This window comes from Diabrotica virgifera, chromosome 2 (genome assembly GCF_917563875.1).
Source record: "Diabrotica virgifera virgifera chromosome 2, PGI_DIABVI_V3a".
Lineage (NCBI taxonomy): Eukaryota > Metazoa > Arthropoda > Insecta > Coleoptera > Chrysomelidae > Diabrotica > Diabrotica virgifera.
In genome coordinates this window covers 201,335,557-201,351,761 of record NC_065444.1, presented here as the reverse complement: position 1 = coordinate 201,351,761, position 16,205 = coordinate 201,335,557, and the positions used below count along the sequence as shown (strand labels likewise).

Below are 16,205 nucleotides of genomic sequence, written 5' to 3'. Positions count from 1 at the left end.
ACAGCAGACTGCAAAAAAATCTGGTGAAAATCCTTCCTCTTTTAACTCAATCGAGATGCTGAATGCTGTAATGGGAATAATGTGCGCGATAAGTCATTAACAAATGAGCGGTGCGCGGAGCATGATTTTATTGTCTAGGAAATTTGTGTATACGATTGACTAGCATATAATCACTCTGTCTCTGTCTTCCTTACCGTGGGATAAGAAATATCTCCTATGTAAAGTATATGTTTATTATAGCCGAATAACGCAAAAAAAACAAAAACGTAGAAACTTTTCGTATATTACTTAATATACCATTTAAATTTCTTTCTTGTGAAAAAGTACAAAATTGTAAATTTATTTATAACATGTTTTTAAGAAATACCTTTATGTTAACAAATATATTAAATTATTATTGAAAAGTTATTTTCAAATGCACAAAAGTAAAAAAATATTGAAGATAATTGATAACTTAAAAATAATAATATTTATTATTTTGTAAATACGTAAATTATTATTATTGTAATATCTGTAATATTTATGGGTCATATTTTCGACCTGGCCCATGTGTTTTTCCTGGCTTTTCATAAACCACAGTATACAAAATACCTTCATGAGATGTGTAACAATGGCAATTTAAAAATAATAGCTATTCTATTAAAGCACTGTATAAGGGGGAACATCATTATCTCACTCGTTAGTAGGGCACTGTAACGAGTTTTATATTAGGAATGAGCCTGACATCACAAATTAATACTGATATATTCCGGTTGATATCACAAATTAATACTGATATAATCTGGTCATTATTCTTCAGAACGGAAATAATATAATATAGTCGATTTACATGTGTATATCGCTCACAACGTTCGATTAATGTTAATTCAAGTTAATTGTAGAAATTTAGCTGATGAAAGAGATACGTAATTCCAAATAAAATATAATATAACATAATGTTTACTGCGACTTTTTAACTTCTGTATTTATTATTGCTCCAGTAACGTCAAAGGAAATCTGAAAATAGAATCAAATTTTCAATTCTTCTTTACGAATAACAAAGTTTAATAAAAATAAAAAATGAGAAAATTTAGTGTAATAAAATTGATCAATAGGGCTTTTCATTCACAGTCATTTGTTTCGAGCTTCTGTCATGTGTCGTCTAATATTAATATATCTACGTCATACGTCTTTGGTTTGTAGTGGATATATTAAGATTAGACGACACATGACAGAAGCTCGAAACAAATGACAATCGATGAAAAGCCCTATAATACACTGATTTAACACTTCCAGATATACAACCTTATAATCAATTAAAAATAGTATACAGTCCGTCTAATATACTTACCGTTGCACGTCATTATCTACGTCAGAGATCTAAGTTGACATAGTTGCCAAAGTATAAAAATCCCGAATCCATTTTAAATCAACTAGATCACATAATTATTGAGATGTGGATAATACGACAAAACAAATTAATATTCAATGTAAATAAATGAAATCATTAGAAATAGAAAACAAGAATTAAGTCATAATCTTACGTAAAGTAAATAATAAAAACATTAAATATAATAAAACAAATACTTATAGTAAAGAATAAAAACAAATCTGAAGTGTCAATATCGCAACTGTCAAATAAATGTTACCAAATTATGCCAAAATGTCACCTTCGTTCGATTACAGATACAGTGTGTTCCGAACAAATGTGCTTCATAAAAACGCTTTATAATCCATTTATACAAATTAATTGAAATATATTATTGTGTATTTATTTCTTTGTTAACATTAATAGAAATCTTCAAATATTATTTCTACGCGTATATAATAAAATATGTCTAGTGGCTGTAATTTCGGTGTACTCGACAAAATGATTCAAAAATAAAACACACCTACCGCCTAAATATTTCGTGTTGGTATCATGTGACGTCGCGGGCTATGACGCGGATGACGTGCAACGGTAAGTATATTAGACGGAGTATAGTCTGTTCACTGAACCTAGTGTTAAGGTGTCTTAAGTACCTGTGTTGAAGGTGTACCGAGCATTGAATACGGAGGCTCGCGACCGCGACCAGCCCTGCTCCTGCTCGACGTTAGGAACGCCTTTAATGCACTGCAACGGAGAACAGTGATGAGAGCGATTGGGGATAGGAACTGCCTTTTTGAGGAACCTGGTCTCGGACTCTATCCGAGAGGAGGATCGTGGTTGAGAGTGGTTAGTCGAGTCATTGAAGCACAAAAAAGGCCTTACTGTCGATTTTTGGCGCAGTAAGACGGATTTTAATGCAGTTTGGTGCGTTGGATTCGTGAGAATGTCAGGAAATTTTGTGAACTAATGTAATGAATTAGAAATCTGAAATTGCATTTGTGCATAAGAAAAATGCATTTCAAAAGTGCATTTTGAAATAGACAATTATTATAAATTTGCAACTCGGTAAGTTTTCTTACTCGGGGGTTTTTGGGGTCGCTGAAAACGAATATGAGGTCGGCGAGAGTGTGCAAAGTACCTGGTGCCTCCAGCGGGTGTAATAAACGTCTTCCTCTGGAGTATTGTGGTAATTTATCATATAATTGGCTTAAACTCATTACTGGGGGGTTTTTGGGGTCGCTGAAAATGAATATGAGGTCGGCGAGAGTGTGCAAACTACCTGGTGCCTGCAGCAAGTGTAATAAACGTCTTCCTCTGGACTATTATGGTAATTTGTTAAATAATTGGCCCAAACTTGTTACTCGGGGGGTCTTTGGGGTCACTGAAAATAAATATCACAACGACTAAATTCTAATTTCATAGGATATTATAAAAAAAAAACATGATTATTTTGTTCAGGATCTCCATTTTTTTTTAATTTGGCGCTTAAAATTATGTTAGTGGCAGTAATGATACATTCTTGACTAATTTCATGTAGGATTTATTGATTTTCTCTCTCACACGTTTGTATACACTAATATAACGGTTACACTGTAAGCAAAACAGAACACGTTTTTTTTTTCTTATTTTGTTTTTCTGTTATTTAAATAATTTATTATAAAGAAGTGTAAAAAATATATTTTTTTTTATTTAAATTAAGTGTCTCAGCAACGCAGGCCATTGACACGGTTACAAAAGTAAGGTTTACAATATGTTTAAATTACAAAAATTGAGAAAATTAAGAATTTAAATTAAGAAATTACAATATCAGCAAAATGATAAAAAACAACATTTATATGGCGTAGTATAACCGAGAGTCTTTGAGAAACATTATCACATTATTAAAGTTACTATTATCACTAAGAGTGGTGGTTTGGTCTTCATCCAGTTTATGTTGTCTTCGGGTGTTCGTGTATAGCTGGCACTCAACTAGTATGTGTTTGACGGTGACACTAGTGTTGCAGATATGACACCAAGGAGGATTTCCCATCAGGTAACCATGTGTAAGACGGCAATGCCAATTCTTAGTCTTCTCATGACAACTTTGTCCCTTCTACAAAGTGCTGGTATTTTTAAGGCAGGTATTCTGGGTTGAATATTATGGAGTTTTGAGTTTGTTCTATTCCACAGGTTTTGCCAGACTCTCAAGCACATTTGGTTTACTGTATGTTGTACCCCTTAATGAGATTATTGACCACGGCTGCCAATTTCTTATGGCTATGTACAATGCCCCGATAAGTTTCAGGAAACCGAATATTCCTGAGCAGTTTAAAATGAGTAATATCCAATTAGCTGCAACTTACCGATACAAAATGTACTTAATGGCTATTGCCAAAAATAAAAAGATTGTCATTGGAAAAATTCTTTCATCTGTTGATGCATTTACCCAGCATTTAAAAAGGGTATATTTACAAACACAAAATTTGGCTGCATGGAGAGGTCAGTAACATGAACCCAACCGATTGGGGATGGGAATTACAAAATAATGTATTAATTCCAGTTAGAATGACACAGCCGCCTGATCCTCCAAACATTTTAAATTTAATATTCTGTAGTTGTAAGTCAAACTGCGGCAACTCATGCGGGTGCAGGGTGCAGGAAGCATGGGTTAGTTTGTAATTTAGCCTGCAAAAATTGTGCAGGCTCTGATTTCACAAATATTGCATTGGACTCGAGAGAGGAAGGCAATAATGAAGAAGAAGATGATAATGATGAAGAAAATGAATTTTAAAGATAAATTACGATAAATTTTGTATAATGAACTTTTTTAACCATGAATATATTAAAATATCACCCTGCATATTATGGGTGATTTCAACTTGCCAAATGGTATATGGCAAACTGGCAGCCTTAGTTCGACAGTGACTACAATTGGTGCACGTCCTCAAGAAGTGTCATGTGTACAAGTTATGTCAAACACATATAATTTCCACAACTTATTCCAACTTAACTCACACTTAACCTCACACAACAGCCTTCTGGATCTGGTATTAACACAGGATTCCTCTACCGAGGTCAAACAAGCAGATTATTTTTTGGTTCCTCCAGTTGTTCACCCACCACTATGTATTAAGTTAAATATTGGTGTTGTAGAGGGTGAAGATGGTCTTGAGTTTGATGGATTCTATAGAGATTTTAACTCTGCAAATTTTCAAGATATTATAATGTTTCTGAATCAATTTAACTGGGACTTTTTACTTTTAGGTAAGCCTCTTGAAACAATAATAAACATTTTTTATGAAATTATCTTTATTGCAGTGGATATATTTGTTCCTTTAAAGAAATTTTCGGCCAGAAAATTCCCGGTATGGTTCTCAGTTGAACTAAAAAATTGTATTATTCAAAAGAAAAAATTGCACAAAAGGTATAAACAAACACAGTCAGCGGATGACTATCAGGAGTTTTCTAGGTCGAGACAAATATGCAAAAATCTGACGCAGGAATGCTATGCTCAATATGTGCACTGTACTGAAACAGCTATTAGCTTTAACATAAAAAAATTTTGGTCATTTGTTAACAATAAAAGGAAAAGCAGCTCTTTTCCAAATCCACTTACATATTTGGATAAGACTGGTTGTTCTGGGGAGGAAATATCGAACATGTTTGCTGATTATTTTTCGACAGTATACTCATATGATAATGTTAATATTCCCACTCATGAAATATCCACATCCAATAACCATATTACACACCTTGATATTAAAATATCAGATATCTTTAGTAAACTCTCTTCTTTGGATGTTAACAAAGGGCCTGGACCAGATGGGCTACCTACCTTATTCTTAAAAAAATGCTCCTTTATTCTTTCAAGACCTCTGTACCACATTTTCAAGCTCTCCCTCCAAACTGGAATTTTCCCTGACTACTGGAAAGAGAGCTTTCTAAAGCCCATCTTTAAGTCCGGGGACAAAACCTGTGTAACAAACTATCGTCTGATCAGTATAATCAGTGCAATCCCCAAGGTATTTGAAAGTATGTTATGTGACATTCTAACCCCTCTATTTGAACCTTTACTAGTCCAACAACAGTTTGGGTTTAGACCACGAAAATCTACAGAATTAAATCTTCTTAGTCAGGTGGACTTCTTGCTGGACGCCTTGGAGAAGGGGTATCAAGTGGATACGATATACACTGACTTCTCCAAGACATTCGACAGGGTGCCACACAATATTTTGTTGCATAAGTTAAAACTGATTGGGATTGATGAGGCTTTATTGTCATGGTTCCAAAGCTACTTATCTGATCGTAGACTGATTGTTAAAATTGGCACTTTTCTTTCTAAAATTATCCAAGTTCCATCAGGAGTGCCTCAAGGCTCTCACCTTGGGCCACTCTTGTTTAATATTTTCATAAACGACATAAATGAATGCTTCGCAATCAGTTTATTTTTGCTCTTTGCTGATGATCTAAAATTAAGCTGTGTGATTAAATCCCCACAGGATTGTGAAAAACTACAGTACGATTTAAATAACTTGCTAGAGTGGTGTAAAAGAAATGGCATGGAACTTAATCCAACTTAATGTAAAACTATGACTTTTTCCCGTTCCAGAAATGCTATTGTCTTTGACTACAATATTGGTCACTATAGTATCGAAAGAACTTCCCTTTTTAAGGACTTGGGGGTCACCCTTGATACAAACTTACAGCTTTCTCATCATCTGGAGAATGTTGTTAATAAGGCTTTTCAGATGCTTGGTTTTATTAGAAGATGCACCCAGGACTTCACAAATATTACAGCTTTAAAAACCCTCTACTGCGCCTTGGTCCGTCTCCATCTTGAGTATGCCTCCTGTGTATGGTCTCCTTTTTATGGAGTGCATACTAATGCTCTTCAGTTAGTTGAACATAAATTTTTAAAGCAAATTTCATATAGACTTGGTATCTTGGGCAATTACAGTGATGCAGATATTCTTAATATCCTAAATATGGCACCTATCACTGCTCGTCATAAGAGAAGGGATCTCATCACTTTCTACAACATCCTACATGGAAAAACTGGAACTCCAGAGCTTCTTCAAAAAATTAATATTCATGTCCCACTAAGAAAAAACCAGGGCTACAGTTAGTTTCCATTACCCAATCCACCGTACTAACTATGGTCTTAACAACTTCCTCTCTAGAACTGCCAGACTAGTAAACCATCACCTTAACATTGACATTTTCCAAACTTATAGCAAGTTCCTGAGTCAGGTTTTAGTAAACATTGACTAAGACTTATCGTTCTGTAAAAATAATAATAATAAACTCAAAAGTGACTTGTCTGCTTTTGTCCGCCGACCACACTAATTAATGTCCTTAGGTATGATTGTTTGTGTAATTTGTATTAGTAACTTATTTATATTGATAATTTGTATTTTTTGTTCTCTTTATTTTATGTAATTTATATTTTAACCTAGGTATTGTTTTTTTTTTGTAAATGGTTGTAACCGTATATAAATAAATAAATAAAATAATAAAAATTTATGTTAATTTATAATAAAAATACCACCCTTTTCGATCACTATAGTTACATCGAAGAAAATAGATTACCCCAAAAATCCCCGAGTAACGATTTTAAACTGATTATATGATAAATTACCATAATACTCCAGAGGAAGACATTTATTACACCCGCTGCAGGCACCAGGTACTTTGCACACTCTCGCCGACCTCATATTCGTTTTCAGTGACCCCAAAAACCCCCGAGTAAGAAAATTTACCGAAGTGAAAATTTATAATATGTAATTGCCTATTTCAAAATGCACTTTTGAACTGCATTTTTCTTATGCACAAATGAAATTTGAGATTTCTTATTCATTACATTAGTTCACAAAATTTCCTGACATTCTCACGAATCCAACGCACCAATCCGCATTAAAATCCGTCTTACTGCAAAAAAATCGACACTTCAATCCTTCAATGCCTCGACTAGGGGTGATTGTGGAAGTCACGATTGGGGTGCCACCGGAGCCCGACGCTATGGAACCTGGCATATGACGAAGTCTTGCGTCTTGAATAAGGTGAGGGTTTCACTCCTTTCTTATTCGCGGATGACTTTGTGTTGCTGGTAGTAGCAAGGTACGTACACGGAAGAACTTTTGTACAAAGCACGGAATGCATGTGACCTTGTCAGCGCGGTCTGCAATTCGCTGAGGAAAGACCGAGGCCGTGATAATCAAAGGGGCCACGGAAACGCAAAAGTGTTGTAGTCGAGTGCGGCGGTGTGGAGTTCACTTCAAAAAAGTGCGTTAAGTACTTGGAAGTGACTCTTCACACGGCTGGGAGATGGGGGTGAACATTTGCGGTTGGTGTTGCGCACGGCCACAGAGAGAGCAGCCGCGCTGGGGAGATAATGTGTGTGCCATATATCGATATTTACGCGGCCTCAGTCTGAAGTGGCGGTGGAAATATCTTCCTACCGGAGGCTTTTGACACGTACATACAGACCAAGTCTGTTATGCGTGTCAAGCGCATACAGGACTCTGTCTGTGGCAGCATCGTGGGTAATCATCCTGACATGCGAGAGGACCCATTTATTTCAACGTACTCATTGTACGACTTCCGCTCATATCTCTTCAGGTTCAAGAAAGTGGCTATAGACAACTGCCCTTACTGTGGTTTGGTCGAGGGGTAAACCACTATTAGAAATCATTGTACATTTTTTGGGTAATCACCTGGCAATACATGGGAATCAACTTGGGAATCCATAGGAATCACATGGAAATCATGGGAATCACATAGAAATCCATGGGAATCACATAGAAATCCATGGGAATCACATAGAAATCCATGGGAATCACTTGGAAATCCATGGAAATCAATGTGGAAATCCATAGAAATAACCTCACTTTTTAATATCACTTGTGTTCACACATGTTTTAGCTGCCTTGTTTTTGTTTAGATTTTGTGGGTTTTTGAGTGTTTTTAGTGCTAAAAAATTACAAAACTGGTAAGTAATACTAATTCTTGAGTATGGAATTTAAAAAATATGTGATTGTACCGACATTATCAGCATCTTTAGCTAATAATCTAGTTGAATTGTTTAGATTTGTTTGATTTGCATCTATGTAAATTTAAAGGGTCAATATTGCATTCACTGTATTTAAATTTATTAATTTGTGTTTATTATTAACAAACCCAGCAAACATTCTGGCTTCTTTGATTTCCAACCAGGCCCTATAAATTTTACATTTTTAATGATAACTAATTTATACCTTTCTTGTTAGGACTAGCTGAACTAACATTACATAATAATTAAAATAAAATAAAATTATTATGAACAGTGTAAAAGTTAGAGAGTATGGCTTAAGTACGTCGTTGCAATCAAACTGTGCTCGAATCTGACAGCACTGTTATAATGTATCTAATAAGAATAGGTACTATATATACTCCGAGATATACTCGTAAAAAGGCATTGCTTTATTTAAGAGTTAGATTTGTTATTATTTTCAGGTTACTTACGATGGAATATATTAATGGTTTGTTAAAAAGTTTTGAAGCTGAAGTTCCCGCTTATCTCAAATCACTTCTTATATACAACGGATTTGATAATTTATATTCCCTTTCACAGTTTAATATTGATGAAGACATTGAGAGAATGGAGTGTTATGCAAGGGACGTCCTTTCAAAGGTATTGAAAGGAGAAGAAAAAAAAGCAATGTTTGGAATTGTCAGCGAAGAATGCTCTCTATTTAAAATTCCGGAAGGCCATAAAAAGCTTTTGCGCTTTGTAAAGGAAGAATCAGAAAAAAAAATTAAACTGCTAAAACGTCCACTTCTTTGTGAAAGGTCTGAAGGCTGTCCAGCTGAAAAAACTTTCCCCAAAAAGAGAAGAACAGTGACAAATAAAAGTACATCTCGATCTGAGAGTGGTAATGAAGGCGATGGTTTTTGTACTCCAAATGATGGTTGTGTTTCTCAAGATGAAGAGCAAGTTAATTATGCGATGCAGCATGTTTTAAATATTAGTCGAAGCTATATCGATAAATTTTCACGAAATGAATTCGACAAAGGCAAAATTAGTGAAGAACGATTACAAGATGTTTTAAATAATTCCAAAAACCTTAAAGTCAAAATGGATGGTGAATTTACTGCAAAAATATCTTGCCCTTTATGTACATTTATTTCTTCAGCCTATTCAGTGAAGAACTCCAAAACCGGAAGAAAATGGGTGATTTCAAACTTCCTGAGACATTATAAAATACATTTTAAAGATGATGGAACCAACTTAACTAAAAAATTACCGATTAAACCGCAGAAACCCGAAATTCAGACCACTATACTTAACTTTATAAAAAAAGATGCTAATAAAAAATGTGACTTAAACCAAGATTTTGAAGATCCAAGAGGAAATCTCTTTGACCTAACCGATCCCAATACAGATTTAAATTATGGAGCTTCGACATCATCTGGATTGCACTTGGAATTGACTACTGAATTGAGTCAAAATGATTCGTTCATTGACCAAAATTACGAAATTCATGATGAGGCACAGCAAAATAATCCTAATGGGGTTTTTTTACACTATAACACAGACCTCGACACAGACTCTCCAACAGATAATCAATCGTCGAGTCAACTAAGAACAATTGTTGTTAATGATTTTTCTACTGAGGAACATCAAGGAGCCAGCCAAGTTGTAAATGATATCCCAGTATCTGAATTAGAGTATAATCCAGACAATTCATCTCCATTGGAAGATTTTTTCTTTCTTGACAATGTAGCGGAAATCAATCAAAGCAATAATGGTTCTGAAAAAGTAAAGTCTCCCAAAGCTAAATCTTTATTTGATGATAGCAATTCCAGAAGAGAAAGAAGCTTGCGCATATTAAATGAGTTACCATATCATCAAACACAAATAACAACTTTTCTAAATACCATAAATCATGCCATAGACACTAACCCAGAAGTTACAAACACCCTAAGTATCCTTACCGAAAATCAAGGCATTAATAAATTTAATTATGGCACCAAAGGCCTACTAAAATATCTATTAGACTCAGCAATAAGAAACTCTAAAAATAAATCAGGACACACAAATAAATTTGATGATGGAATGAAACGATTCTGGCTTTATATATTCATTAGCGCAGGAAGGATGAGTTATGAAATATTGCACTCAAATTTAAAAAATATACTGTCTTCTGTCACAACTATTCACAGACAACTAGAAGAAATGAATAATATATTAGAGGGTGAAGTGAGAATTGAAGACTTAAAACTTTATTTACAAAAGAGAAATTATCCACCCATAATTTTTATATCCGAAGATCAAACTGCACTCATCAAAAAAGTCCAATATGATTCAGCTTCAAATCAAATGGTTGGCTTTGTAGCACCTTTACAGGAACAGACGAGATTTCCTCGCATTAACAAATTCCCAGTTGATTCAGTTAGCGACATTGAAAATGCTTTTAAGAATAAAACATTAGCAATAAATGCATATATTTTTATGGCTCAGCCATTAGTAGATGGATCACCCGCATTTTGTATATCAATATTTGGCAGTGATAATAGATTTACCTCAGAAGATGTTTATAAACGATGGCAATATCTCATAAAGGAAGCAGGAAAACATGGAATTACAATTTTGGGCTTTTCAAGCGATGGTGACACTCGGTGCTTAAAAAGTATGAAAATTATATCGAAATTGTCATTTACTTCATTGAACCCTTACTCTCCCTATTTTCAGGTTAGTTATATAGTACTGTGATATTCTAAATTCATAATTTTATAAAACCTCAAAAATTTTTATTTTTTTTCTCACTATAAAACAATCTCGAAAACAATACATATTTTGCTCTACTATTCTATACTTAATTTGTAATTATTTTTAGGCGAATTACAATTTAGAAAATCCAGCAGTTTTTCAAGACACTATACATATATCAACGAAGCTTAAGACTCGTTTATTAAATGAAAATATTTCTATGAATATGGGAGGAAAACGAGTATCTATTGACAATATCCGGTACATAATTGAAAACTATCCTAGAGATAAACACTTATTATGCAAGAGCTTCCTTGAATGTAAGTATACTAGAATAAATTTGCTACTTACTTTTCTAATCAAGAATCTTCCAGAAAAACGTAAAAATATATCAATTTGTCAGCTTTATTCAAATTAAAGTCCCAACTAGATATATATGTATGTATGTATGTAGCTATGGTAGGACTATTATGCATTTGGCTGTATTACATAGATAATAATTTTCGGTCCACAAAACATTTTTGAGCTATGCACTGACACTTTTCTTTTTAGCTTCCGACAAAATGAACTTCAATGCAATAGACAAGTTAAGTTCTGAACATGTCACAAATATGCTTAAGGAAGTTCCCAACGCCGAAGCTACAAGGCAATATTTAATACTGACTCGCAACATACTGGATGCATTCTTGTTAAAAGAAATTAGTGTTGAAAGACGAGTATACCTAATTTGGTATTCAACTTTTTTCATGCGTATTTGGAAAGCCTGGCTAAAAAAAATGGTGAAAATATCCAAAAGAATTTTATCACCACAAATGCCTATACATGCATAGAAATAAACGCTCATGGAATTATTTTAGTCATTGAAAAACTTCGGCAAAATGGAATTTCAGAAGCTTTTCTTCCATGGCTGTATAGCAGTCAGCCATGTGAAAAAGTATTTAGAGAAACTCGGTCCATGAGTAGCACATTTTCAACTATGATAAATTATACACTGCTGGATGTTTTAAGAAGATTAAAACGTATACAAGCTATGCATGAGATAAGCACAGACTTAGGTAAATATCATATTGACTGCTAAAGTTATTTTAATTCTCGATTTGATCAATCCTTTATTTTCCAGGTCCCAATTTTAGATTCCCCAGGCAAGAAAACAAACGACTTGGAAATAATTCAAGTGTCTTTAAAGTAACTGAGTTTCCATCAACTGATGAAATGATTAACATAATTAAAAAGGCCCAAGAAGACGCACTATCTGACGCTAAAAAAATTGGGATGGAAATGAACAGGGATTGTTGTATAGAAATTAATTTACCGACTTGTGACAATCCGGAAGAGCAAGAAGAGGTGCAGGGAAGTATAATTATCACTGATACCATTTCAAAGGAACATGAGCCAGACCTCGAGCCAGACTTTTCTAATGAAGACCGGGAGTTTCTTGAATATACCTCTACATTTAATAATTATGACTCTTTACATTTGAGAGACTATACGGGTCAAAAGAAAGCACAAAAATCGTGTCTGTCAGTGACACTTAAAGACAAAAAAACACGAATTATAAAAAAATCTACTCTAATTTGGTTTTTTCAGGAAAAACAGGGTCGTTTATCAACCGACAGACTGCTCCGGGTAAAGGGAATGACAGTTAAAAATACGCATAAGGGGTTATCAAAAAAAAAACAGTTCAGGAAAAAGCCAGGCCAAGGACTTCAACCAGCAGGCAATATCAAAAAAAGAAAAATGTTTCGTCAACCTCATGAACGAGCTCATAAAGATAGTACATCTGAATCTCGATCTGAATCAGATGAGATTAGCTTAGAAAGTGAAACTTTGAGTGAAGATTTCTCTGACTTAGAAGATTGCCATAACGAAAGTACAAAAATGCCAGTAATTCAGCTAGAATCTTATTATGCTGTGTTTTATGATACACAATGGTATCTAGGGCGTGTCATCAACAGCTACAGCTCAGAAAAGTTTAAAGTGAAATTTTTACAACAAGACCTGGATACTTTTAAGTGGCCCAAAAAAGATGATATCCAAGATGTTCACAAAGAGTTTATATTTTATGGACCAGTTAGTCTAAGCGGAACTGAACCATTTTCTTTAAAAAGAAATGATTTGATTGCTATTAAACAGAAATACAAAACAATCAAATCCATCAAATCATTAAAAAATTAAACATATTTTTTTATGTTATTTATTATGTTAATAAAGCTACTTTGCTTAATTATTGGTTTTTAATTATTTTTATTATCGGTTTTAAATTTAAATCCTATAAAATAATAAAAACTGAAATGGGAATCATATGGAAATCCTTTGAAACCACATGGAAATCATATGGAAATCCTTGCAAATCATATGGAAATCCTTGGAAATCATATGGAAATACCTAGAAATCATATTGCAAAACCTAGAAATCCTTAGGAATCATCAGAAATAGTTGGGAATCATTAAGCAATGATTGCCAAATTTGGAAATCATTGTACAATTTTGAGGCTAGTGGTTTACCCCTCGGGTTTGGTACACTGTGCCACATACACTTTTGGAATGTGTAAGCTGGAGTGTGGCTAAAGTGGTGTTAAAAGAGAAGGAATGGTGTTAGTTATGATTCTGTAAGTATTATGATTGTGAGGATGAAGGTACCTGGATACGGACACATGCGTTTGTGAGACAGATGTTCCAGTTCAAGGAAACTGCAGAAAGACAGCTCACTTTACTGATAGGTCAAAAACACTATAAGCTATACGAGATCTTTTGGGCTCTACAATAATCCTTTTCACTCATCTGAATCCATGTTCATTAAACATAGGAATAACACTGATAAACTATTAATAAAATATGCCACAAGAAAAACCTAGAGACATTCAGCTAATTTTTACAATTTTTTATTTTTACCAAATATTAAACCCTCCTCACTGTGAAATATAATTTAAAGAAGTTTCTGTAGAGAAAATTGCCTTGATTGTTTAGTTGAGTTATAGATAACATATTAAATTACACAATTTTTACAAAATAATAATATGTGACTTTCATTTTGACTTCCATTTAAAAAATGTAATTATATTGTAACAAATATGTTAAGATGTGGATTTTTGGTATAATTAAAAACGATTTCTAACCGTGGACCTCTGAAATGCTATGATAGTGTCCCAGTCAACAACCTGTGTAAAAGCAATGGAAAATCACGGAGGAGATAACACCTACATAAATGCAGTCAAGATGAAGACAATAAATGTAGAAGTAAAGTCGGGCAACTTTACTCAGAACAGTTTAAAGTTGATAAAGGACTTTGACAAGGATGTTGCCTGTCACGGACCGTATTTAAACTTTATATATAGTGTAGGAAACAGAGGTTGAACCTCGCAAAATGGACACAAGTCCGGATTTTTTTTCTGGTATATCAAGGAGTGCTTATTATGAGACTAACATTTTATTAAAAAATTTCGCCCGGAACCCCCTTTTCATCCCTTTAAAGGGGGTAATTTGTGGTTTTTGCGAAACGCAGCCCTTCCTGTACGTTTTGCGAAATAAATTCCTTAATAGAAATATGAAGAGGACTATATTTCCTACTATTTATTTCCCGACAACATATGCCTATCACCAGTGGCGGCTCGTCAGGGTCGGCAGTGCCGACCCACACATTTATGGACACATTATAGATTTTTGAAATATTTAATTTAATCGGAGTTGATGATATTCATTTCTGTGAAATAAAAAATATATCTGTGAGATAACACAGACTAAATGTTATTCATTGTTTTTAAAAGAATTCGATCCCGATACGTTAGTTAAGTGATCCCTGTGCGTAAGAGACTTTTCAAATTAATGATTCTATAGCCATGCACCCGCACCCGTTTGCGATTGTGTGAATTCTTATTATAAAGCCCGGCACGGCATGCCGTCCCCAGATCGACGATTTGCTTATAATAAGAAGCTATGGAATATTAGCCGATAGGCAACCAATTATACATTCCCCGTATTTATTGGAATGGTAAGTACGGCAGCGGGTACCTCTGCCGAGCGGTGATCTGCAAACGGCAGAAAGGCACGTACGTAGCCACGTATTGCCTTGCTAGCGCGCTCGGGATAAAATTATGAAATAGGTAAGTAGTTTTACGTCGTTTAATTATTATTGATATTGTAATTCTTTTAAGTTGTTAGGAATTACCATTTAGGGGACAGGATGTATCGCAGCATTCGTTAAATCAAGTTAATTTAGAGAACAAATAAAATTGTTTAACAAATACGATCTGGAATTTTCTAATTTATTTTCTGACTCGAAGAATATAGCGGCGTACCTAAAACAGCACAGAATAAAAGAATCAATTGGTAGTTACATTTTGATCCTTTTCGGTAGAAATAGACGAAACTTCTGATAGAGGTAACATGTCATTCACAAGTATCAATAATTCTTCTTCGATACACGTTACGTCTAATATTTATGAAAGGTTGTTAGGTTTTCAGACGTGAGTAGAAGCCATAAGACAGAATATATTTTTGGTATTTTAATTTAAAGGACAGATTAAAATTTTTTGATATCGAAAATAAATTGGTAAGGCAAATTTATGACGGGGCTGTCTTGATGTCCAGTGAATTGTATGGTCTCCGGACAAAAGTTCAAACAATTGCACCAAGCAAAACTATTATTTACTCACTGTTATTAGTCATTGACCTCTTTGATTATTCAAAATTTAAAAGTTACGCCAAAGAATTTTCAAAATATCTATTAGATAAGTTCATTAAAAATTATCCATCATTTTTTAATCAAATAAAATAAGAAAATGGATTAACAGTTTTATATTCTGATCCAAATATTTTCGGAAGGTGGGATAAGTTACAGACTATGTATAATTATATAATACAGGGTGAGGCAAATAAAGGGCCTATTAGAAATATCTCGAGAACTACAGGCAACAGAATCATGAAAATTGGAATAAAGGGGTTTTGAAGGATGATCTATTAAATGAAAATATTTTCATCTCTTTGCAACTTCCGGTTTGCTTATAACTTCGTTTTTTTAAATATACAAAAATACAAAAATACAGGGTGTTCCATTTAAGAAAACTCAGAAAATACTCATTCCGAGTTTCGACCAACCCTGTATACTAAAATTAAAAATTTAGCTATACTAAT

General features: G+C 34.0%; 2 protein-coding genes across 3 annotated transcripts in view; one reads left to right on the top strand and one right to left on the bottom strand.

Moving 5' to 3' along the window:
- The window catches only part of LOC126880354 (uncharacterized), a 42,932-nt gene that overhangs the window by 13,660 nt on the left and 13,067 nt on the right, over positions 1–16,205 (bottom strand). Inside the window, exon 3 of one of the 2 annotated variants that reach the window (XM_050644167.1) lies at positions 312–996. The exons of the other annotated variant lie outside the window; for it this stretch is intronic. Coding sequence (XP_050500124.1) covers positions 940–996 — 57 coding nt within the window. The 3' untranslated portion in view covers positions 312–939. Of the gene's footprint in view, positions 1–311; positions 997–16,205 lie in introns of those variants that run through there. 2 annotated transcript variants of the gene reach the window in all.
- On the top strand, positions 8,495–11,994 carry LOC114337174 (uncharacterized). The gene is made up of 3 exons (XM_028287574.2): positions 8,495–11,057; positions 11,203–11,395; positions 11,628–11,994. Exons 1-3 carry the CDS (start codon positions 8,724–8,726, stop codon positions 11,903–11,905), a joined length of 2,805 nt encoding a protein of 934 aa, XP_028143375.2. The 5' UTR covers positions 8,495–8,723; the 3' UTR covers positions 11,906–11,994.

Excerpts from the sequence above, each read along its gene's own strand:
- LOC114337174 (XM_028287574.2), top strand. The coding sequence starts at position 8,724 with ATGTATCTAATAAGAATAGGTACTATATATACTCCGAGATATACTCGT. Across the intron at positions 11,058-11,202 it reads CTTACTCTCCCTATTTTCAG|GCGAATTACAATTTAGAAAA; the intron begins GTTAGTTATATA and ends AATTATTTTTAG. Across the intron at positions 11,396-11,627 it reads ATGCAAGAGCTTCCTTGAAT|CTTCCGACAAAATGAACTTC; the intron begins GTAAGTATACTA and ends TTTTCTTTTTAG.